This window comes from Balaenoptera physalus, assembly GCF_965194825.1.
Source record: "Balaenoptera physalus genome assembly, chromosome: 13".
Classification (NCBI taxonomy): Eukaryota; Metazoa; Chordata; class Mammalia; order Artiodactyla; family Balaenopteridae; genus Balaenoptera; species Balaenoptera physalus.
In genome coordinates, this window is record NC_138892.1 from 39113030 (window position 1) to 39137958 (window position 24929).

Below are 24929 nucleotides of genomic sequence, written 5' to 3' on the forward strand. Positions count from 1 at the left end.
AAGTAACATCACTGGGATTTGAACCCAGACACTCTAGCACCAGTCTGTTCTCCTAACCATTAATTACATAAAGAGCTATAGAATCTCCTTGCTCATTGACTAAATAATTTTGTCTTATTTGATATAATTTAGAGCAGCTGAGGCTAGATCAAGGAAATGAATATAACTTAAAAAGTACAGGTATTTAGGTACTACTTTTAGCAAAAGGTCTAATATATTTGTAACCTATGTACTTTATTTCTGAAGTTAAATCATTTTCTAAATGTTGATTTTATTGTACTGTTCTCATCATTGAATAATTCTCATATATTTGGTTAAGTATCTATTATCCTAATATTATAGTCAGTTTATTTCCTTAAGACTTCTTTGCAAAATTTTATAGACATTTTATTTAAAGTTGATATCTGATCTCGGAGTTTGTACTATTCTAAAATAAAACCAGTGATAAGATTTGGGTGCTAAAAGTATACTATATGTATTACAAAATATATAATTCTTATCCAGGAAAGAAAAGGGCACAAAAAATAAGTGTTCCACAGATGACGAGAAAATGTAGTGCTTTATTTCAACTATGTGTGCCACATAAACACGTAGTATATGCATGTTATTTTAGCCAAAAGCAAGCTGCTGAAGATGGTCATTTTTTGACAATGATAGATATAAGCAGTGTTCCTTTTCAATATTTTCTAATTCTTAAGTGAAGAGAAACAATTACCACTGTAGTAAATTTTAAAAGGCTGGTGGGCGTTTCTCTTTTAATACAAACAAACATCATTCTTAAAATATGGGCCACAAATTCTACATGAATCACAATATAGACTCCTTTACTTAAGCTAACCAGTTTTCTATTTTTCTCTTCTATTAAGTGTTACAATGTTTGTTTGAGGTTGATATTATTCAAAATGGCTAATTCTAAAGAAAAAATGTAAAAATGAGTAGAATTGTTTATGCATTACTTAAGTAATAAAATTTATACTTCGGGGTAATTTTGATTTTAATACCATCTACCACAATTGTTTCTCTAAGGACTTCACTTTCTCCTTAAAAAGAAAAAAGAAAATAATTCTGTTTTTTCAAATCCCCAAAGAAACACTTGCTTATTAAAGAGATGTACACATTTTGTATACATTTTTGGTACACAGGTGTATACAAAAGATGTATACATCTTTGTATACATGGAAAATGTACCATAATTTACCATAAATTTACCCATAATCCCATCAGCCCAAGATAGCAAGTGTTAACATATTCATCTGTTTCTTCTTAGGATATTGTTTATGCAATGCATATATATATTTTTTGGCAAGATTGAAATTATTTACTTTTATATTTTGCTTTTTTTCACAAAACATGTTGCTTCAGTAAAGAATCTTTGAAAATGTAATTTTGAATTGTGCATAATAATGCAAGTTATGAATATCATATAATTTATATAACAATAACTGAACTGTAGAACTGTAGATTATTTAAGTTGTTTCCAAATTTGGGGCACCATAAAAAAATGTTTAAATGGATCTTCAAGTTTAAAATGGTGTATCACCAGCACTTCAGTGTAACCGTGGCTAATGTATCTCTAAACAGTGAAGAAACAGAAAAATATAAAAACAAAAAAATTCATAAACTAAAATTGCTTAACAGAACAAAACTGATTTTGGAAGAAATTCTGTTATTTATTAATAGATCAAAGTCTACCAGGAAAATGGAAAGGAAATAACTTACAGCTCTCCCATTTCCAATTCCTTAACTTGGAGTTTTGAGATCTCCAAAGATGCAAAAGTGCATCTTTCCAAAGTACCTGAAGTTTCTTTCATTCCAACTGTCTCCCTGGTCTTTCTATATCTATCTATTCAGACATAGTAGCTGCCAGGAAACAACAGGTTTTAACAGTATCCCACTGTATTTTATGAGTGGCCATCACAAGACAAACATTATAGATGAAGAAAGATGGCTAACAACAAAAACAGTAGCTTTGAAAGAAGGAAATTGTGGTTTTTCATGAATTTTGACAATTTGGGTGATCAGAGAAGCATGAAAGGATGTAAGGAGGAGCAAACTATCACCTCAGATTTTTATACTCAGCTAATATATATCAAGTCCTTTTTACATGTTCAACAGTATAGTAAGTGCTTTACAAGCATTGATTCCATTCGCCTTACACTAATCCAATGAGAAATTTGAAAAATATGAAGTGAAAAATTGTTAAATTTACTTAGAGTCACACAGGAAAAGAAAGGTATCAGGAGTTGAACTTGTACCTACTTGGTCTGAGAGCCTGAAATCTCAGCTGTCATGATACACTGTGATTAAAAACTTAGAAAATATATACTCCATGTACTTTTCTAGAGAAGAATTACTTGGAGATTTAAATCAAGCAACCAAGAAATAAATCAAACATAAGAATTAAATAATGGAGCCACTGATACTGATGGTAAGGATTATAGTTTACTCACATATAGAACTATTAAATTGGGTCACAAAACTAAAATTTATTTATATGTGTCATATATAGCTTTTAATAGAAAATATAGACATACAATTTAAGATAATTTTGACACAAAATAAATATGATTGAGGAAGCAGAAAACTTAAATTCCATACTCTTTAGTAAGTATAATTTTCTTTATTTTTTTATCAATCTCAAAGTTTGCTAATCTCTGTATTTTCTGATAATAATCTAATAATAGAACTTTTATGTTATCTAGAACTTAAAGCTTCCTAGTTAACAGTTGTTAGTGAAAAACTCTGAAAGTTAAGGTTTTTTCCCCCGAAGGTGCAGTCTAGAGGCAAGATTTCAAGCACTATAGTCATTTTTAAGACTTTACTAGAAAGAAATGAAGGCTGGGAACAGACAGTTGCTGACCTTTGTGCAAACTAGGAAAAGGTGCCTCCTCATGACAGGTGTATTAGGAAAAGGCACAGTGTCTGGTGGATGAATTAGGAAATGCCTCCCCTTTCTTACCTCAGGAGTTACTAGAAAGAGGCTCCTCCCTCTGGGAAGATGCAGTCCCAAAGACGGGTGTTTGGCTTGGCAAGAGGCCAGTGCCTTTGTGCAAAGAAAAGGGAATTTCATCTTCTGGGTAGAAACAGTCTCTTGTCGTGGTTCACGACCTAGCTTGAGGAACCTGAGTCAGATTTCAGCACAGCCTCGCCCCTCAGATGAGCACTTTAATACTGGGACCAAAATGTACGATCATTCACAGCGACCCTGTCTGGGAATATTAGCACAAACATGAATCCTAATCCACTTGGGCTACATACAGGCCCTCTGATCAGAGTCATACTTATTCTGTATCTTGAAATCTTCTGAATCTATATATTGTAGCCACACATGTTCTCAGTAGATTAATTTTAAGAAATTATTGAGATATCTGGATTTCAATAGTGTTATTTTCTGTGTAATGTGAACATTAATCTTGAAACATTGCATGGTAATTGCATAGAAAAACTCAGAAAGCTATATTTCCTGTGCTGTACAATATATCCTTGTAGCTTATTTATCTTATACAGAGTAGTTTGTACCTCTTAATCCCCTACCACTACCTTGCCCCTCCCCCTTCCCCTTTCCCCATTGGTAACCACTAGTTTGATCTCTATATCCATGAGTCTTTGTTTTATTTGTTCATTTATTTTTTTAGATTCCACCTATAAGTGATAACATACAGTATTTGTCTTTCTCTGTCTGACTTATTTCAATAAGCAAAATACCCTCCAGGTCCATCTATGTTGTTGCAAATAGCAGAATTTCATTCTTTTTTATGGCTGAGTTATATTCCATTGTATGTATATACCACATTTTCTTTATCTATTCATCTGTTGATGGAAACTTAGGTTGTTCCCATATCTTAACTATTGTAAATAATACTGCTGTGAACATTGGGATGCATGTATCTTTTCAAATTCATGTTTTCATTTTCTTTGGCTATATAGCCAATAGTGGAATTGCTGAGTCATATGGTAGTTCTGTTTTTAGTTTTTTGAGGAATCTCCATATTGTTTTCCATAGTGATTGCACCAATTTACATTCCCACCAACAGTGTACTAGGGTTCCTTTTCTCCACATCTTTGCCAACATTTCTCATTTATAGACTTTTTGATGATAGCCATTCTGACACGTGTGAGGTAATATCTCATTGTGGTTTTGATTTGCATTTCCCTGATGATCAGTGATGTTGACCTTTTTTCATGTGCTTGTTAGCCATCTGTATGTCTTCTTTGGAAAAAAGTGTCTATTGGGGTCTTCTGCCTATTTTTAAATTGGGTTGTTCATTTTTTTGATATTGAATAGTATGAGCTATCTATATATTTTGGATATCAACCCCTTATAGGTCATATCATTTGCAAATATTTTCTCCCCTTGAGTAGGTTGTCTTTTTATTTGTTGATGGTTTCCTTTGCCGTGCAAAAGCTTTTAAGTTTAATTAAGTCCTCTTTGTTTATTTTTGCTTTTGTTTCCTTTGCCTTAGGAGACAGATTCAAAAAATATTGCTATGATTTATGTCAAAGAGTGTTCTGCCTATGTTTTTTTCTAGGAGTTTTATGGTTTCTGATCTTACATTTAGGTCTTTAATCCATTTTGTTTATATTTGTATATGCTGTGAGAAAATGTTCTAATTTTATTCTTTTACATATAGCTGTCCAGTTTTCCCAGTACCACTTACTGAAGAGACTGTCTTTTCTCCATTGTATATTATTGGCTCCTTTGTCATAGATTGATTTGACCATAGGTATGTGGGTTTATTTCTGGGCTCTCTATTCTGATACATTGATTTACATAAACGTCTGCTTTTGTGCCACTGCCATGCTATTTTGATTACTGTAACTTTGTAGTATAGTCTGAAGTAAGGCAGCATGATAACTCCAGCTTTGTTCTTTTTTCTCAAAACTGCTTTCACTAAAAATTCTTAAAGAAATTAAAAATTCTGTTAAATTTAAGCCCAGATCAGGAGGGGCAGGGAGAAAAACAAAAATAAACAAAATGACAATAGAAATTATTTATGTGGATGTTTTGTATTATTTTTCTCCTACAAACAATACAAGAGAGTTTGTTTTTACTCTTCTCCCTTCCAAAATGACTCAGTAAAGAGTGTTAGCTGTTGAAAAACTCTAAGCTAAAAATCACATCTTGTAGTTTTAATGCAACACACATACACACTAAATTTGACAGTTGTCATTTACTGAGGTGAAGAAGACTCTTCAAGGAACTGATTTAAGGAAAGTGAGGCAGGAGAGGGACAAAAGCTAATACAAGTCTGATTGTTAGAGAGCAGGCCACTGCTTACACAAAACAGATATATCTGGAAAGGCCAAATGGAACCACTGCATCTTGGAATAGTCATTGAGGATGAGGAGTGACAGTGAGCAATTTACCTGCTGGCTCCTGGACCTGTCCATTGTTCAGAGTTTACTTCACAGGGTATTAATTCCTCCTTTATTCCAGGCTGCATTACTCAGTTCTTCATGGTAATCAGGGGGCATGATGCTTCTTCCAGGCTCAGAAGTGGTAGGAGAAACCAGAGCCCCTAAGGCAGACATGGGGGAGGGATGCAGTCCTTCCTCCCCAGAAGACTGAGACAGTAGTCAAAGTAAGGCAAGGAGGCCAATGGCTTAGTCTGGGCCTGCTGCACATGTGCTGTGCTGTTCCTGCCTAGCTGCCTCAGGCTGCCTGGGAGGAGAAACTGTCATGAAGATGGGAGAAGGTGCCACCAGCTGCAGAAACATAAGCATGTGTTTGAGTGAATCTGGGTATGAGTACATCAGGAGCAGTGCACATATTGAGTCCAATTTATCATCTCCTTATCACCTTTCAACTCCTTTGCAATGGGCTGAATGGCCATGTCCCCTCAAAATTCATATGTTGAAATCCTAACCTTCCATATGATGGTATTAGGAGGTGGGCCCTTTGGGCAGTGAGTAGAACGTGAGGGTGGAGCCCCACGATTGGGATTAGTGCCCTTTTAGAAGAGACTCCAGAAAGTTACTTTACCCCTTCTGTCATGAAAGGATACAGCAAGAAGACTGCTGTCTTTGAACCAGGAGGCAGACCCTCACCAGACACCAAATCTGCTGGCACCTTGATCTTGGACTTCCCAGCCTCTAGAACTGTAAGGAATAAATGTCTGATGTTTTTAAGTTGCCCAGTTTGTGCTGTTTTGTTATAGCAGCCCAAACTGACTAATACACCACTTCATTATGTCTTTTGTTCATAATAAGAAACACCAATGAACTCTATTTCTATAAATCAAATGACTTTTCATCAGCATTTGACAGAATAACTCCATTTCTTTGTATAACCTTCTATTTCCTTGGCTTCTATGACCCCCATTAAGGCTCCAGGCTTTACTCCAAACTCTGTAACTATTCTTTCTCAGCCTCCTTTCCTGACTGTTCTTTTCTAAGATCCCTTATACTTATTTTATAACTAATTTAAGTATGAGGAATATGTGATACAAACATAATTCAGAAATCAAAAAATATATTGTTCTACATTGAGAAGTTCATATCCCAGACTCCGTATACCCTGATCTAACATCTCTTTATTCAGTTTACTATCCAGTTGTCCCAACACCATTTATGGAAGGTCCATTTGTACCCCTCTGCTGATTTGATGGCCACCTTGAACTACATTCCAAAGAATTTTGGGGTTTCCTTCTGGACTTTCCCCTCAGGTGTGTTTATTTATGCAATACCTACTTTCTCACTAGACTCTAAGTTGCATGAGGGTGAGCCCTGTATCTATTTTGTATTGCCCATGTTCTCAGAGCTTAGAACAGTGCCTGACACATAGGAAGTGCACAATATAGATTTGTTGTATTTGAGAATGTTTATGAAGTTCTAGGAAGATGTTTCCCTTTTTCCCACAAATAGGTTTAAAGACAATTTAATATTTTTAATATAATAACAGATATTTAACAGAGCATGAAAATAAAGAAATGAGTGGTAGACAGTATACAATATTATGTACCTCATAAATACAGTTTCTCTTAAGCAAAATGTTAGTATATTTTAACCAAATAGATTTGATTCAATCTATATGTTAACAGGAATCAAAGAATATTGAAATGTTAATGTCTACACAGAACACTTATAAGTGTTATTAAGCACAAATAAGATAAAATCCATTTTTATATACAGTAGATACCGGGGCTTTGCAGATGCAATGTTCATTTGATTCTTTCATCCATTTCTAAGTAACCCTGGGGGTCCCAAAATATCTAATCTGTTGTAATTTTTCTGGGTAGCATGATTTTGAAATAGAAACAAAGCACCTAGCTCAGCCTAGTCCATCAGGCTCCCACATCCACTTTTCAGTGCAGTTTTACTCTTCTCTCATTGATGTTCAGCTTAATTTGATCCTCACAACAATCATACCAAGTAGGGCATTCTCTCCTTTTTACAGATGAGGAGAATCAGATAATTATATACTATAAGTGGCAAAGAATTGGGGGGTTTGCAAAGATCTTAGAATATATTCCTTGCAAATGTCAATAATCTGCTGTCTTTAAAAAGTGCGGCATTCCACTGTAGAATTACTAATACATTCAAATAATTTTATTTCATCCTTCATTGGCAAAACAGCAGCATGAACAGAAAAATAGCATGCAACTTCAATAGTTAGGCAAATACATCTCAAAAATCAGACATCTATGAGACAGTAAATAGCTAACTAAATGTTAAATAATAACAACATATTTTAAAACAGTTTTAATGGTACAAAAAAATAAAAGCCCAAGATCTCCCTCCTCTATTTAGCAAATGATGCTACGTTTCCCCGTTCCTTATTATTCAGGTAACTATTACATGTATGTATATACATATGTATGTGTGGCATTTTCTCCTTTTTTTTAAAGGCATTGAATTTAAAATTCTTAATTCTAGGCAAAGCAAACTCTTTAAGAATAAAAGGTTCTGTGATAACACACCTTACCATACTGTTCAAAAGGAAAGAACATATTGCTGGAATGTCAAAGATGTAGACTTAATCCAGCTGTTAACATGAATTCACTATATTGTTACACCGGATGAATTTGTACAAGTCACACAGCTTCTCTGGTTATCTGATAAATTTGTAAAATAAGGGAAATTTGCAATAACATTCCTAATATCCATTCAGACTTCAAATAATCTAAAATCCTATTGTTCTATGATCAGTCTCTAAGCGTACCACTCTTTATGACTATCCAGATGCCACTATTAACTGATTACATTTACCAGAATAAACAGTAGCAATAAAGAATATCTTAATTTGAATAGCTATGGCAGACTTTTCAAATTAAAAATAAAAAACTATTGAGTGAAACTGAAAGAATCCTATGAAACAACCTTCTAATAGATGAGAATATAATTGCATGCTGCAATTATATACATAACAGCATTTCAGCTGAACATCTTAAAATCATTTGATTCTCTAAAATAGACTAAGTCAATAAATCTAGTTTTTCCTGGAAATTGTATTTATTTTGTAGCAAGTGTTAAATTGCCATATCCCAGTAGTCTGAAAAATACATTATTAAACAGTATAAATCTGCCCAGTGCCTTAAAAAGAGTGATAAAAGTTAACTCCATTTGACCTTATGATGTTGCATAGAGTTCTTGGAATCCAAGAATTTAATTCCACTGGCATGTGCAGTCTATAGGTTCCCGGAGAGTGTGCAGGACTTCAGTGCCATTGCCTGAGCAATATAGTGGCACAGTCAAGTTGCGCACCCCATTTTCACGACAACACTTACAGAATCTTAGATGGCTCTCAATATTGATGTTAAATATGGTAGCTGATGGGCATTTTCCATCGCAAGATGCAACATTTATCTGTACGGAGAGACGAGAAAAATGTTTTAAAAATTTTAAAACAGTGATATTTATTCCACTAAGGTAGCATATTGTTTGTCCAAGATGGCAATCTGACATAACTCAAAGTATGAAATGTGCACACATAACTAGACAGATCTATGGAATATAGTAATCACAATCTAATGATTCTATTGTAACCTGTATTGTATCACAATTAAGTAGACTATAGAATCAGACAGGTCTTATTAAAGTGGGAAAAGTCAGAACTAAGACTATTTTTGCTGATTAAAATTACACACTTAAGACAATATGTGGGCAAATATATTTAGGTTTAAATTTCCATCTCTCTGGATTGCAATTAACATTCAGAACTGTTGATTATTTATGCCAAGAATAATTCATACTTCTTCGCAAACAGAATATTTTAATATTAGAATGTAGGAATAATCTCCAAAAGTTAAATATTTTAAGTGTTGGCATTTTGTTGGCTTACAAACTTACCAGTGCTGTGACACATATACTTCTGGAAAGACACATACCCTTTATGTAACAAATGATATTTTTCCACTTACAGAGCTTTGACTTATACAGTCCTGTTTCCTTATGATTGATCTAATAATCACTTTCTGGCATATTCTTTCTTCTCGTTTGCCTGATAAAATACAGAATGTATTTATTCCTCAAAAGGTCCATATCAAATTGTTTCTTAATTCAATTAAACATATGAATATATTTATAATTGAAAACTGATTTTATATAAAACATATTTCTATAATAAGAGATAGTGAAAATTTTACTCTTATATAGTTTATGTTCAATATTTATGTTCAACTTCTTTTCTCATATATTTTCTAGCTTTATATTTATCTCTTTATCTTATTGTCTTAGAATAATTATCATAATCATAAATCAAACATATTCCATACATGGAGTAATGCTAACATCAACCTGTGTCAGGTGTATATTTATTATTATATTTAATGTAATATTTATACATTATATTTTAATGTAATACATATTTACCTGTACATGTACAGGTAAATATACATGTACATAATTAAGGCATACATACATACATATATATATAAATCTATTTTAAAATATAAACTGATAGATTTAAAATCACATTATCTTAATGGATATTAATGTAAAATTCAAGAATGTAACTGAATTATTATCAACCATGTTGAAATGTATGGATGACTCATACTTGATTTTATGGCTCTGAAATGATGTCACAATTTCTAATGAAAACACTTTGTATTAATTAATGATCTATTAATATGCTTCTGTGTGCATGAGGTATTATCACTTGATAATACACCCAATAATATATAGTTAATGCTGTATGATAGAGAATGTAATACCTGAATCAGGATACAAAACAACCAAGGTTCTCATCTCACCCTGTTACTACTTTGCTCTGTCACTTTAGGAAAGAGACTAAATCATTGAGTTTCCTTGTTTGCAAAAGACTGGAATTAGAGCTCCAATCTTCAAATGAGTTTAGTCGCAAAATCTTTATTTAAAATAAATGCTTGTATGAAATCCCAACATGTGAAGTATATAAAAGTTAAGCCACTCTGGTTGAAGCAGAGATGGGTAGCAAAGATTGCCTGAAATTAAACTGTTCTTGTCAAGGTCATCCATGACTTTCAATTGCTATTTTCAAAGGTCACATCTCAGTTCTCATCCTACTTGACTTCTCAGCAGCGTTTGACTCAGTCCCTCACTGTCTCCTCCTGGATACACTTTCTGCACTTGGCTTCCAGAGCGTACTCTTTGCTCTTCCTCCCATCTCTTTGTGGCTTCTCCTCAATCTCCTCTGCTTGTTCTTTCTTCTTTCCCCGACCTCCCAAATACAGTGTGGCCTGAGGCTCAGTGTCGGTGGCAGAGGGCAGGCTGTTTTGTGCCTTATGATGCTTTCACCCAGTGGTTACTTCATTAGCCCTTCTATTCTCATAAGTTTTAAAACAAAGAATAGTCAAGAAGGAAGCCATCTTTGACATGACCTATAAGGTCCTTATCTTCTTCTATCACTTTCATCCCTGTGCTGTGACTGTACTTTGCCATTTCTTCCACCTTGAACACTCTTCACTCTACCTGGCTGGCTCCCAAGGACATTCAGTCCCTACTCAAATGACACCTCATCACAGAGGCATTCTCTAATCACCCACTTAAATGAACAACCCAATTTCCCTCCCTCTCCATCACTTTAATTCTGCACTATTGTTCTTTATACCATTCATCACTACCTGACATAATAATGTATATTTACCTCTTATTGTTTCTTGCCCTTCTTGATAACATACACTATGCATGCAGATATTGTTTCATCCTCTATCATAGTCCCAGTGCCTAAAAGGGTGTCTGGTACGTGAGAGGCACACAATAAAAATCTGTTTGTGTTCATTCATTCAATGAATGAAACTGGGACAGCATAAATGTATTGTTAGTTGGCTGGATTTGTTCGTGCCAAGAGCCATTTCCTATTTATTCCTCAGAGACTTTATTGTAACACATTTTGTTTAGCATAGCACCTGCAACAATACCCAATATCCACAGTATCTCTGATAAAGCCTAGTCACCCCAAAGCAAAGACTACAGACAGGGGTTCTCTAATGCCAAAGCAGAAACTACTTCACAAGGCCTTACACATCAGATGAGAGAAAATGAGGAGGCTTGTTATTATTCTGCACTTCAAAGAGCTTGGCAAAATTGAAATATCCTGAGGCCAGGTACTGGAGAGGCCTAAATCTATTGAGTATTACTGATTAGTGTGATACACTTTTCTGAACCTTCGTTTCCTCAACTGTAGGGAAACCATACCTACCTCCCAACCTACCTTCCAGAACTGTGGTGAAGATTTGTTGCAGTGCTGTCTGCTATGGGTTTAATAGAGTGTTGACAAGTGACGGACAATCAATAGTAGCAATACGGTCAAGTCAAACAGATCTTCCCCTGTCTGCCCTCAGATAACATAAATACACTCACTTCTCTAATAATTAAAATGGGGTTACAAAATTCAAGGTGTTTACATTGCAATGTGATTCTATGCCTATATCACATACCCATGGAAGAGTCTAGAATCTAAGGAAGCAGAAGCAAAAAGACATGAGAGCATAAAAATATAAACTTCCTTAGATTCTGGAGCATAAATTTCACTCCTTGAGTTCTTGATACAATGACTACTTGATACACTTTATATATGATTCAGAGAAAACAATGAAAAATTGCTCATTTCTAATGAGCAAAAAATTTTCATTAGTATGTGTCTAAGAGCCCCAGTAATTAAAAAGCATTAAGTGGTACTCTATTACCCACTAAAGTCCTGGCAATATAGCTGTTATGGGTTGAATTCTGTCTTCCAAATACTCCTATGTGCCTCAGAATGTGACCTTATTTGGAGATAGGGGTTTTTTCGGAGGTAATCAAGTGAAAAAGAGGTCATTAGGGTGGGCCCTAATTCATATGACTGGTGTCCTCATGACTGGAAATTTGGAAACAGATCCACTTACAAGGAGAACACCATGTGAACATGAAGATGGCCATCTAACAAGCCAAGAAGAGAGGCCTGGAGGAGACCCTTCCCTCACAGCCCTCAGAGGGTATCAACCCTGCTGACACCTTTGTTTTAGACTTCTAACCTCGGGAACTTTGAGACAATCAATTTCTGCTAAGTCACCCAGTTTCTGGTATTTTGTTAACAGCAGCCCCAGCAAATGAATACAAGAACAAATTAGACATCAGAATGTTTGTTGTGGGGGGGTATGAATGTGTTGGATTTTACTTTTCACACCTCATGTAAATAGACTCTGTCGTTCCAGCCCTGCACTGATGAGCAGACATCATCAGTCAGACTCTGCCCTCTCCTAAAACTTATACTGATGATGTTCCAGAATATCATGAGCGGTTAAGAAACAGGCTGAGATCAGGCCTGGAGTGAAATCCCACAAGAGATATGACTTAGATGAGTTACTCAAACTCTCTAAACTGAAAATCAGGATAAATGCAGAACCCATCATTGGAATTTTGTGAGAAATAAATTGTCAGTAGAAAACATGTGAGTTTATGATTTATAAGCTGTTATTATGTTCAATAATATATATTTTACTTATGTTTCATCAAAATTTTAATACATTTTATTTTATTTTTTTAAGATAATTATTTTATTTCTTTTTAATTAATTATTTATTTTTCACTGCGTTGTGTCTTCGTTGCTGCGCGCGGGCTTTCTCTAGTTGCAGTGAGCAGGGGCTACTCTTCGTTGAGGTGCACGGGCTTCTCATTGCAGTGGCTTCTCTTGTTGTGGAGCAGGGGCTCTAGGCGCGCGGGCTTCAGTAGTTGTGCCTCGTGGGCTCTAGAGCACAGGCTCTGTAGTTGTGGCACACGGGCTTAGTTGCTCCGCGGCATGTGGGATCTTCCCGGACCAGGGATCAAACCCATGTCCCCTGCATTGGCAGGCAGATTCTTAACCACTGTGCCACCAGGTAAGTCCCTAATACATTTTAATATTGTTTTCAATATGACTAACACCTCTAAATAGACAAGACTATTCTTACATATTTATGGGATTTAGCCCTTCATGAAAGAAGTTCAGAAATCTCCCTTGAGAGGCATGGTAATTTGTGTCTAAGAATCCAGCCCTACACAGTGGCATTATTAACCTGAATTGTGTTGTAGCCTTTTTTCCCAAAAGCTTCTCTAAACAATGTTAAGATTACTATTTATGCCAAGTTTCCTAAAATTTTTTTTTGTTTTGTTTTAGTATTTTCATTGGATTTTAATAACTTTATTATATGTGAGATTGAACATTTTTTTCTATTATTAAAGTGAAATTTGCATTAAGATAAAACTAACCATTTTTAAATACACAATTTAGTAGCATTTAATACATGCAAAATGTTGTACATCCACCACCTTATCCAATATCAGAACATTTTCATCACCCCAGAAAGAAACCCCATACCCATGAAGCAGCACTCCCCCACTCCCCTCTAAAACTTTTTTCTTGACATAAATTCATGAACACAAAAAATAAAATCATAAACACATAAATAAAAATGGTTGCATGAATACCCCTCTATTCTATTTCAGTCCTTAAAATTATTAAAAAGCACTATGAAATAAACCTTATAATTCAAATAAATATATTGCATGCACATAAGTTTGTCAAAATAATTATGGGAAGTTTTATATATATGATTTAAATATAATTGACTAAATTGGTATTTCTCAAATATATATACAGAACCATAGATTTGTTCAATAGGTTTGGAAAATTTCACATTTTCTATATCCTTATTGAAGTCTCATCATAACCTACTTTGTGTAGTTCAGCCTCTTCAAAGCACATTTGACCATAGGGCACTTTCAAACTTAAAACCTACTGAAATCCTGTGCTATACCTTTTGAAAAATGCAACAATAAATTTCTAATATTTAAATTAAAATTCATCTCAATTAAAAACTTATGTGCCAGAAGATAAAGATTAAATTACAAAATAATTAACCACATGACAAAAAACATTTAAGTACTAAACATTATAAAATTTGTTTCCCTCATTGCAACATAGGAACTGAATTTTATGAGAAAAAATAATAATCATGAGCAATTAACACTAATCAAATTAATGTATGTAATTTGTCTTCACTTACAGATCTTGCAACAGCCTTCATTATAAAGCTTTACAATCCCTTCATTCTAGGAAGAAAAAAGGAATAATGTTAAAATTCAGTGTTTTTTCATTTCATCCTAAACTAGAAATAGAAAACCAACTTTCTCAATATTTTTACTAAATATCACAAAGACTTTATAGAAAGATGATTGAAATTTAACAATTTCTATAAGAATTTTTGTTTGTAAAATTAGGAGCAGATATTTTGTTTAAAATTTGTTATTTCTTCATTAGTAATATGAAAAGGTGCAAAAAGATTAACTTACTTAAAAGAACACATTTTAAATACCACAAAAGATTTTCTTACCAAATCAAAGTAGTAATAGGGACTCTAAATAGAGGCCATTATATCTTTTAAACTCCTTGAAATAATCTGAACTACTTTTTGAGACTAGACTGAGTTCCTGAATATAACTGAATGTTAAAATGATGTCTCTTTTTCTTTAATATTTTATTATTCAAAAAAAATTCCCCACTTCAGGATGTCTCTTGCCAAAGGCTAAATTAAGAAAATTTCATCGATTATCTTTTGGAATTCTTACAGTAAGTTGCTAATTGCTTTTAGTAACTTGCTAATTGTAATTCAAATAAAAGGATAATTTATTCTATAAAAATGAATCTGTGAAATAAGATGATGCCTAAGATTCTTTCAAGAGCTGAAATTCTATTACTTTAGTACATATTGTATCTCACTAGCCAGCCAGCTAGCTAACCATCATCACTAAAACGGCACATCATGAAAAAAAAGTGAAACTATGCTATTTCTCTACACTTAAAGAAAAATATTGCCTCGCACAACAGAATAAAGCTTACTTTTCATTAGGGGTTATTATCTCCTAAATAATTAAGGCTACAAAGAATCTTTTTTTAAAAATTGTGTGACTTTCGAAAATCTACTCTCCCAATAGGCTTTTCTACAAGAGAAAAGGGAATTGGAAGAGCAAAACTAAAGAATCAGCAATGCTCTGGCATGTGCTGAGTTTCACAGTGGCCCATGCTCAGAGAAACTACAGCAAATTTCACTTAGGCTAGTATGCTTTGAACAGCGAATGACAGCATAAATCTGCTGTGTGTTTAAGAAAGAGAAATTTGACCAAGTTCTGATTGATTAGTTTATTAATCTATATGGAAAGAGAGGCTAAGTTGGCTGATCAAAGGATTTTTCAATAATCCTTTGGTCTACATATTAAAAACCCAGACATAGCATCACATCCATTCAGGGAGACTCAAAATTATTTGGAATGCCGTATATAACTCAAAGTGTCAAACTGAGGAAATATAATACAGCTTTTATGTATACATGAAAATAAAACATTTAGCAAAATAAATAAGCCATAATGTATGAATGTATGAACTTGGAAAACATATTAATATGTATTTTCTAAATTATATTTAATGCCAAATTTTCTTAGCTATAACAAAGTACAAACCATTTTGCATTCAGTCTCATTAAAAGGGGGACAGACCATACTGTAGTTCAGAATCATCGTCCCTTCGTCAGTCTTAACACATTCAAATGTGGTACAATTATAGTGCCAGGTACTCCCCTCCTAAAAATAAAAGAGAAAGTTACTGTTTGCTTATTAAAATCTGCTATATTTCTTAAGTAGAATGTTTCCTAGCCTACTGAATCAAAAGTCAAGATTCAGAGAGCTTCTTGTGACATAAAATGTCCATCTGGCAATGTCCCCAAACTTACCTAAAATAATTAAAAATACATATATGTGGTATGTGTGTGGGTGGGTGTTTTGGTTTCATACTAGAACCAAGATGTAAATGTGAAACAAAGCAACAGAGAGGAAAGAAGCAAATAGGTATCTTTTTCTACTACAAAATTAATTATCTAATGTGGCCAAGTGTCAAAGGTCTTGCTCTAATATTCCCTTACTAATTATAAAACAACAAATCATATTACTTAGTATGCCTCCTCTCTTGAGGTTTGTTTATTTTTCCTTCTACTCCCTTATCACCAAAAAATTTAAAAATCTTTGGATGATAGTGATTATTCACCTATGATTCTAGTTTTCTATACCTTCTGGTTATTCTTAAACATATCCCTATTATTTTAACAACTTTTTTAACATACTAAGTGTTTACTTCATTCTTTTTTTTTAATTAATTTATTTTATTTATTTATCTTTGGCTGCATTGGGTCTTTGTTGCTGCGCATGGGCTTTCTCTAGTTGTGGTGAACGGGGGCTACTCTTTGTTGTGGTGCGCGGGCTTCTCATTGCGGTGGCTTGTCTTGTTGCGGAGCACAGGCTCTAGGCGCACGGGCTTCAGTAGTTGTGCCACTCAGGCTCAGTAGTTGTGGTACAAGGGCTTAGTTGCTCTGTGGTATGTGGGGTCTTCCCGGACCAGGGCTTGAACCCGTGTCCCCTGCATTGGCAGGCAGATTCCTAACCACTGTGCCACCAGGGGAGTCCCTAAGTGTTTATTTCAATCTTGATTTCATAATTCCTATTTAGAAATAAAATCAGCTGAAAACAATTATTATATAATTATTAGGCTGTAATTGTTGATATATTTTTTTATTTTATAACCTGCATTTTAAAATGCTAGTCAGACTCTGACTTGAAGATTCCTTGTGAACCAGCAAAGAATTCTGACAAACTTTATTTTCTGTAGATTCTATTTTAATGTATAAATATCGTCAGGTCTTCTATGAATCTCAACTGGAAAAGATCTACAAGTCCAGGTATAAAAGAAGATAAAACATTCAAATTCGAATATTAATTCTAATATTCAATTCAAATAGTACTATCTAATTTATCTGAAATCAAAAATTCCTTGTTCCATAAGAATTAGATTTCTAGATAACTAAAGCTTATCTTTGAAAGAGCCAAGAGTTAACAATCTTGATGTATGTTTACCTATATTACATTACTTGTTGTGTTCTCAAAAAATATTCTAAACATAATTTAATCTTTTATTTAAATTTCAGGGCTATCACAGGATTATTGACATCTATAGAGTTTATGTTGCTCTTTTACTAAAATCCCCACATGACTGTATATTTTCAAGTAGTCTCTGATTCCTTTTCTCTCACACCTATGTCTCATTTTATAAGCTTCCTTTTTCAAGTCTCCCTCTTTAAAACGATATAATATGAAACAAATATTGCTATGATTAAACAGATAAACAATATCAACAACGTTATTTAAATCAATAACACTATTTTTCACATAATTATAAAACAATAGACTATGAAACAATAAGATAATTGTTCACTTTTCTTATTTAATAAAATGCACAGGATTGGAGAAATCTCCTTTTCTTTTGGGTCTATGAGTAATCCCGTGTACTTAAGAACACCATAAATAAGACCTCCATATAATTAAACTATTAATGGAAAAAATTTAAGGATAGCAATAATAAAATGGAACTACCTTCAGGTAATGTAAATTATAAACAGAATTTGTGACCCTCCTAAATCTGATGACATCACTAACAACTGTACTAATACATGGTTCCATTCTTCTATTATAAAAAAGGAAAGGAGTAGGTCAGTCTGCAAACCTCCATAGAGTTATTATGAGATAACAGAAGAATTCTGAATAATAATTTTATTGTTTTTGGCAGAAAGATGTGGTATAGCATTCATTACTCTTGGGATCTTCTTTTTAAAAAATTTTTCAAATACTCTTAATCTTCTGTCATATTTACCCAGTGAAACCTTTGATACCTGAAATAATAAAGTGCTAACAACTTGAGTTTCAGATTTCTATCAAAATGTTTCATTTCAAATGAGTGAATAATATAACATTGTTCTTTTCCTTTGTTCTAATTATTAGAAATCAACATTTCTCGAAGTCCATTCCTAACATCTGGGGAAAAAAGTAAGGATCTATGATAAAATAAGTTTGAGAAACCATTTTAACATGCTCCTTTACAACAGGAATCAGATACTTTAAAATGTAACTGTCTTGTGTGTTGTAAGCATGCTGTATATGGGTGTGCTTGTTGTATGCAGAACACTATGTGTGTGTGTGAGTGATATTTTTCAAATTTATGGGAACAGCTTCTTTAGAAAATAGCACAGACAGCTACCCTCCGTGGAGCACATTTTAGGAATGAAGAAATTCATACCTCATATATAACTGATGTTCCATTTTCCATTTGAAATTTGCAGGATACATTTTTGCAGGTACCACAACAATCATAATCACTTGGTGATGGAATGTATACCTGGTGCTGTGCATAATAATAATAATTTGAATTAGCCAACAACAATACTGATATTTTTAATGAATTCATTCTGAAAGTGCTTCCCAATATAACCTATGCTGTCTCAGAACACCTGTAAAGCATTTCTGAAGTTGAATTTGAAGCACTTCAAATAATAACTGACTTTATATAGCTGTATTAGAAGTGAAGTAGATGTTAACCTTTACATCTAGCAGCCAAGATTCATCAAGTAGATTTAATAAGCTCAGGTCAAACAAGCTGTATAGGTAATAAGATTCCTGAAGCTCAAGGTTATACACAGGAAAAGGAAACTGCATTATATAGATATGTTACAAATTAACAGATTATTAAAGAACTATTCAAGTGTATATTTTTAACTTATGGAGTATTCACTCGTTTAAATTCTACAGCTGCCATTTAAAGATTAATTAACTCTCACCAGAATGACTTATAAAGAATACTTACAACATCACATTCTTTTGAACAATTCAACATTGTAAAATTCAAAGTGTGGAAGCCTGTATGGTTATCTTTCTCTTCTAGACACTCTACCATGTAACAAAAGTCCCCTTCCAAATATTTTATCATAGATTGGCCAGGATTCAATACTGATACTTCTTGAAACACACACACATCATCCTTTTCTAAGAAAAGAAAAAAAGTCAACAGAAAGTACTATAGTAAGTTTTTTATTAATTGATCATTGGAACTTTTAAGTCTATGTTTTTATTGTGATGTGCAATTTTTTCAAAACCAGTAAAGATCTTTACCTTTATATATTGTTAACAGCTCAAGAGTTCACTTAATAATGAATGTAGCATTTATTCCTTAACATAGAGTAAGAAATTGATTCCTAAACTCAACTGCTATACACTGTTTGAACTTCCTCTGAAAACTATACTTTATAGCAGATTCCAGAATTTTAGCCCAAAGTGATCATCAAGCTACTTGCTGTTCCCTCTTCTGGAAACATAACATGACAATTTTGGGGAGTGGATATAAATGGAGGCAAAATCTAAATCAGTAACAGTAGATCTCTTCATGAAGGGATTGTGTAACATTTCATGTTTTTTGTTCTTTTGAGAGAAAATTTTCAATTTTTTGTGTTGCAAAATAAAGTCATATAAATCATGCTTTATGACGAAGGTAGGTGATATAATGTGCTATCACATCATTAAAAGTGGCTTATTGTAGGCTAGAATAGTGGAGAAGAATACAGCTCAGAAGCTCTTTGTGCCTTGCCAACATTGGATTTAACTCTTCTCTCATATAAAACTACAAAAGTTTTAAGCTATTGAACAAAAGTTTATTTTCTATTAACCTACTAATACTTAATATGAAGATTTGTTATTTCATAGAAAAATCAACCTTATGCTTTGCAGTGTTAATATCAATAATAATAAAACAGTGAGCAAAAATCTCTGACTTTTAGATGTTGTCTATTTTTAAATTAAATTATATACACTAAAAAGAATCCTGGCATCAACTTTAAATTCTGTGAAACCTCTGAAAAAGAATCATTTTTATGTCCTGTTATCAAGTTTCTCAGAACATTTAGGAATATTACAAAAGAGGAAATTGAAAAATATAAAGTACACTTTTTATACTTAAAAACTGGCCAATGGCTTAAAATGTGTAATACATCTCAAAACTTATTTTTAATTTATTCATAGTAAACAACAGATATCAATAATACTCATTATCATTTAAAAGTTTCAAAACACATAGTTACCACAGAGGTACTGTACACATCCACAGTTACTCTGAAAGGTGCGGTCTATTGCAGGAAATTCTCCCTATTAGAAAGATATTATTATATGACTCATCAATATGGCTTATTATATTACCATTGTAAAAAAATGCACAATATAACATCTAATAAGTTTCCTACCCCACAGCCACATAGCAAGTTCATAAAAATATTTGACAGTGAACAAGCTTTGATTAACCCAGTGGTCATTTAATCAGTAGCCTATAGAAAATACTCACAATAAAAATGTGATCATAGACCACTCAATCTCTCTAAACTTAAATTTCCTTATCTATTAAATGAGTGAAGGTGGATAAGATGATCTTTATGATTTGTCCTAACTTTAAAATTATATTGTTAATTCTGAGCTTCTAGTGGGCAATTAGAGATAAAAGAATGCTTGCTAACCCTAGAAAATTCTCTTGATGAAAATGTTCTTGATCTGCTCTATAGAGGTGGTCCAGAACTCTGATGTCTGCATCAGAGCAAGGCTGCTTTAGCATATAAAACAAGAGCAGAAGAGTGTAGTACAATGATTAATAGCACAGGCACAGGAACAAGACTGCCCTTGTGCCAGTCATGCTCTGCTACTTAATAGCTCTGTCACCTAGGGCAGATTACTTTAGCCAGTCTGCTCCTCACCTTCCTCATCTGTAAAATGGGGATAATAATACCGTCTGCCTCAGAATTGTTGAAAGAAATAAATGGATCAATATGTGTAAAGAGCTTAGAACAAGCTGATGTACAGAAAGTGCTATAACCTTTAGCTGTTAGTAAATTGCTGTCATGACCAATGCTTAAACTTTTTCCTACTAAGGAAATGTTATAGGTTCTTCTCAAGTGTAGGACTCAGGCTTAAAGTTTCAAGAATTGTATTTTAAACATCAACTTTTCCTGGGTGTGTTTAATTTTCATATGACATCAGTAATAAAAACTAATTTGATTCTTGACACAAAAAATAACTCAAATTCATAGTAATATATAAAAGGCACTTTTCTCCATAAGTTAATAATATCTCACTTTTTATAGTGCTTTACGATTGTAAAGTAGTTTCATAGACATTAACGCCTTTGATGTTTTATGACTTTTAGTCATTACACAATTCTAATGGGATTGGAAATAAAATATTAGAAATACAGTTAAAAATAATAATAAATCAAACTCTCCCACTGCATAAATTACTCCAAAAGATTAGATAAGGAAGTATTAAGCTCTCACTAACTCTTTTAAGTCACTTACCTGTTTTTCAATAGTTAGTTAGAGCCACAATGCCCACTGTGTCCTCTCATGCTTAGGCTTAAATCTTCTATTCTTCCTTCCTAACTTGTTTCCTTTGAGATCTTATTCACATATTTAGTTACACTTCTATTCTCTTAAGTACCCAGTTTCACCCAGAGGAAATAACTCCTGATTGTTCTACCAATACTTAATATTACATCAAATATGATGGTATTTTTTTTCTCTCAAGTAAGCATTCCTCTCCTTTAAAGTCAGTAGCAAAATCACCTCAAAATGTTTCCACTTTTTAGCTATTATGACCAGTGCTGCTATGAACATTCAAGCTTTTGTCTGGACATATGTTTTCATTTCTCGTGGATATGTACCTAGGAGTGGAATTGCTGAGTTATATGGTAACTATATATTTAACCTTATGAGTAACTACCAGGCTGTCTTCTAAAGAAGCTGTACCATTTTATATTTCCACCAGCAGTGTATGAGCGTTCCAATTTCTCCACATCCTTGCCAACATGTATTAATATCTGTCATTTTAGTGAGTGTGAAGTGATATCTCACTGTAGTTCTGATTTTCATTTAACTGATAGCTAATGATGTTAAGGAACTTTTCATGTGCTATTGGCCATTGCATACCTTTATTTGGACAAATGTCTGGTTATATACATAAAATGGAATATTATTTAACAGTAAAAAGGAATGGGGCTTCCCTGGTGGCACAGTGGTTGAGAATCTGCCTGCCAATGCAGGGGACATGGGTTCGAGCCCTGGTCTGGGAAGATCCCACATGCCGCGGAGCAACTAGGCCCGTGAGCCACAAGTACTGAGCCTGCGCGTCTGGAGCCTGTGCTCCGCAACAAGAGAGGCCGCGACAGTGAGAGGCCCGCGCACCGCGATGAAGAGTGGCCCCCGCTTGCCACAACTAGAGAAAGCCCTTGCACAGAAACGAAAACCCAACACAGCCAAAAATAAATAAATAAATAAAAAAGGAGAAGATCAAAAGCTCATTTAAAAAGAAAAAAGGAATGAAGTACTGATACATCCTACAACACAGATGAACCTTGAAAACGTTATGCTAAGTGAAAGGAATCACAAAAGACCGCATGTTATATGATTTCATTTATATGCAATATTAAGAATAGGAAAATCTATAGACACAGATAGAAAATGTATTAGAGATTTCCTAGGTCTAGGAAGTTTTGAGGAAAATAAGTGACTGCTAAAAGGTACAGAGTTTCTTGTGGCAGAGGGTAATAAAATTGTTCTAAAATTGATTGTGTTGATGCTTGCACAATCTGTGAACATAATAAAAATCATTTAATTGTACATTTTAAATGGTTGAATTGTATGGTGTGTGAATTATATTTCAATAAAGCTGTTATTAAAAAAAGAAATACTACAAAGACCTAACAGACTCTTTAGGTTGAAAGGCATTTGTTGTCTCCGCAAATAAACTAATGTGATTTTTAAAAATATATCATCTTAGACACTGAAACAAATATTTAGCAATTTCAGGAACAATGGGTCAGGTCAATACTTTTGTAGAACAAGGAATGTTAAAAATAAATTGCCTTGCATGGGCGTTTAGACACAGCCCTTGGTCTAATTCCTGAAGATCTCAGTCTATCATTTACTCTCTCTAGACCTCAGTTTTCTTACTTATAAAATGAGCTAAATATATCTACTTTGTGAAGATTCAATGAAATAATATACAAAACTTGTTATGTAAACTGTGAAGAACTTGAGAAAAATACAATATCATAATTCTACTCTTTTCTGTAGGTGTATGTATATAGTGTATACACAAAATAATCCAAGAGAATTTTTATGAAAGTTACTTGTAAAGCTTAAACATTCTATGCAAATCACAGATGGTAATTCATCATTAGAGTGAATGTTAGATTAATGCTTTTTTAAAATACAATTTAATTAATTTATTTGACATACAAAAAGCTGTACATAATTGATGTATACAACTTGACAAATTTGGAGATAAGTATACATCATGAAATATCACCGTGCCATAGACCTATCCATTAACTCCAAAAGTTTCCTTCCACTCTCTTATTTATGATTATTATTATATTGTGGTAAGAACACTTAGCGTGGGCTCTACCCTCTTGGCAAATTTTTAAGTCTACAATACAGTGCTGTTAACTATAGTCACTATGCTGTACAACAGTTCTCCCAGATTTATCCATCCCGCATAGCTGAAACTTTGCACCCTGCTTTTTAAATGAAACAGTGGCATCCTAAGAAGGGTTCTGTTACTTTAAAAAGTGCCTCATTTATTCCCCAGAATATAGCCTTGGCCTGAAAAGTCTGAATGAGTTTCTAATGATACACATTGTTTGAGAAGGAAAAGAAAAAGAAAATCTTTGTGAAAGAAAACATGTCTTCTTTGATAAATAAGGCCAGGAATATATTATCTTTCTCAAGTCTTAGAGGCATAGCGTGGAGGAAAATATTTAAAGAAAAAAAAAAAAAGACTTGTAAAGCACCATAACCTCCATCTAATGGTTAAATAAGTGATACCAGAGTCATAATTATTATTTCTCAAAATTAAATTTTTGGAATTTCTGTAAGGTTTGCATGTTCATACATAACCCCTAACAAGGTACAGTTAGTTACATGTTTATACCCCCTCCTCCTCCTCTGAAACAGATACATTGTTAGTGCACTTTCTTAAAGAATCACCGGGAAACCTTTCATTATTGAGGTAATATATTTTCAATACTGTGCTTATTTTAAGACCAGTGAATTTAAGTAGATATAAGACTGGTAGATTCAATCACCAGTGGAAGAAAAAATAACATATTGATTGCACTTTCCTGTCTCAAGTATAATTTAAAATGTTGACTGCTCCCTAATATCAGAGAAGATTTAATCTACTTCAGTACAACTTAAAGAGAATAATTCTATTAACTCTGAAAAGAAATCAGAAATGAAAGCAATAAAGGAAGAATAAACTGATTTATATTATATTAAAATTCAATAAAAATATGTGTTCTTACCACTTCACAAGTTGGCATAACAAGATTTTCACAGCTACATTCTAAAAGGCAAAAAACAACATATTTATATTGGTCAAATATATTAATACATTCTAATAAAACTTTAAAATATGAAAATTAGTTACCACAGTGCCATGTTGGACAACATTGACCAGATACATTTTCTTTCACAAGTTTCATATCTTGTGCACATTTGAGTAGTGGCGTAGGACAAAGATTTGGCTCACACACTAAATAGAAAAATAACATGAGTAAAGATTAACTTCATGTAGTTGCTAGT

At 33.4% G+C, this 24929-nt stretch overlaps 1 protein-coding gene and 1 long non-coding RNA gene across 5 annotated transcripts in view; one reads left to right on the top strand and one right to left on the bottom strand.

Moving 5' to 3' along the window:
- LOC309640469 overlaps positions 1–24929 on the top strand; it is a 183425-nt gene that overhangs the window by 103164 nt on the left and 55332 nt on the right. The window lies entirely within an intron of this gene.
- OTOGL (otogelin like) overlaps positions 7534–24929 on the bottom strand; it is a 156920-nt gene continuing 139524 nt past the window's right edge. For all 4 annotated transcript variants that reach the window (XM_082418857.1, XM_082418859.1, XM_082418858.1 and 1 more), the window contains 9 exons: positions 24775–24879; positions 24650–24690; positions 20385–20448; positions 19118–19296; positions 18554–18658; positions 15895–16014; positions 14445–14490; positions 9360–9439; positions 7534–8805 (listed from right to left, as the gene is read on the bottom strand). In XM_082418857.1, the coding sequence (XP_082274983.1) occupies positions 8605–8805; positions 9360–9439; positions 14445–14490; positions 15895–16014; positions 18554–18658; positions 19118–19296; positions 20385–20448; positions 24650–24690; positions 24775–24879 (941 nt within the window). In that variant the 3' untranslated portion in view covers positions 7534–8604. The remainder of the gene's footprint in view (positions 8806–9359; positions 9440–14444; positions 14491–15894; positions 16015–18553; positions 18659–19117; positions 19297–20384; positions 20449–24649; positions 24691–24774; positions 24880–24929) is intronic.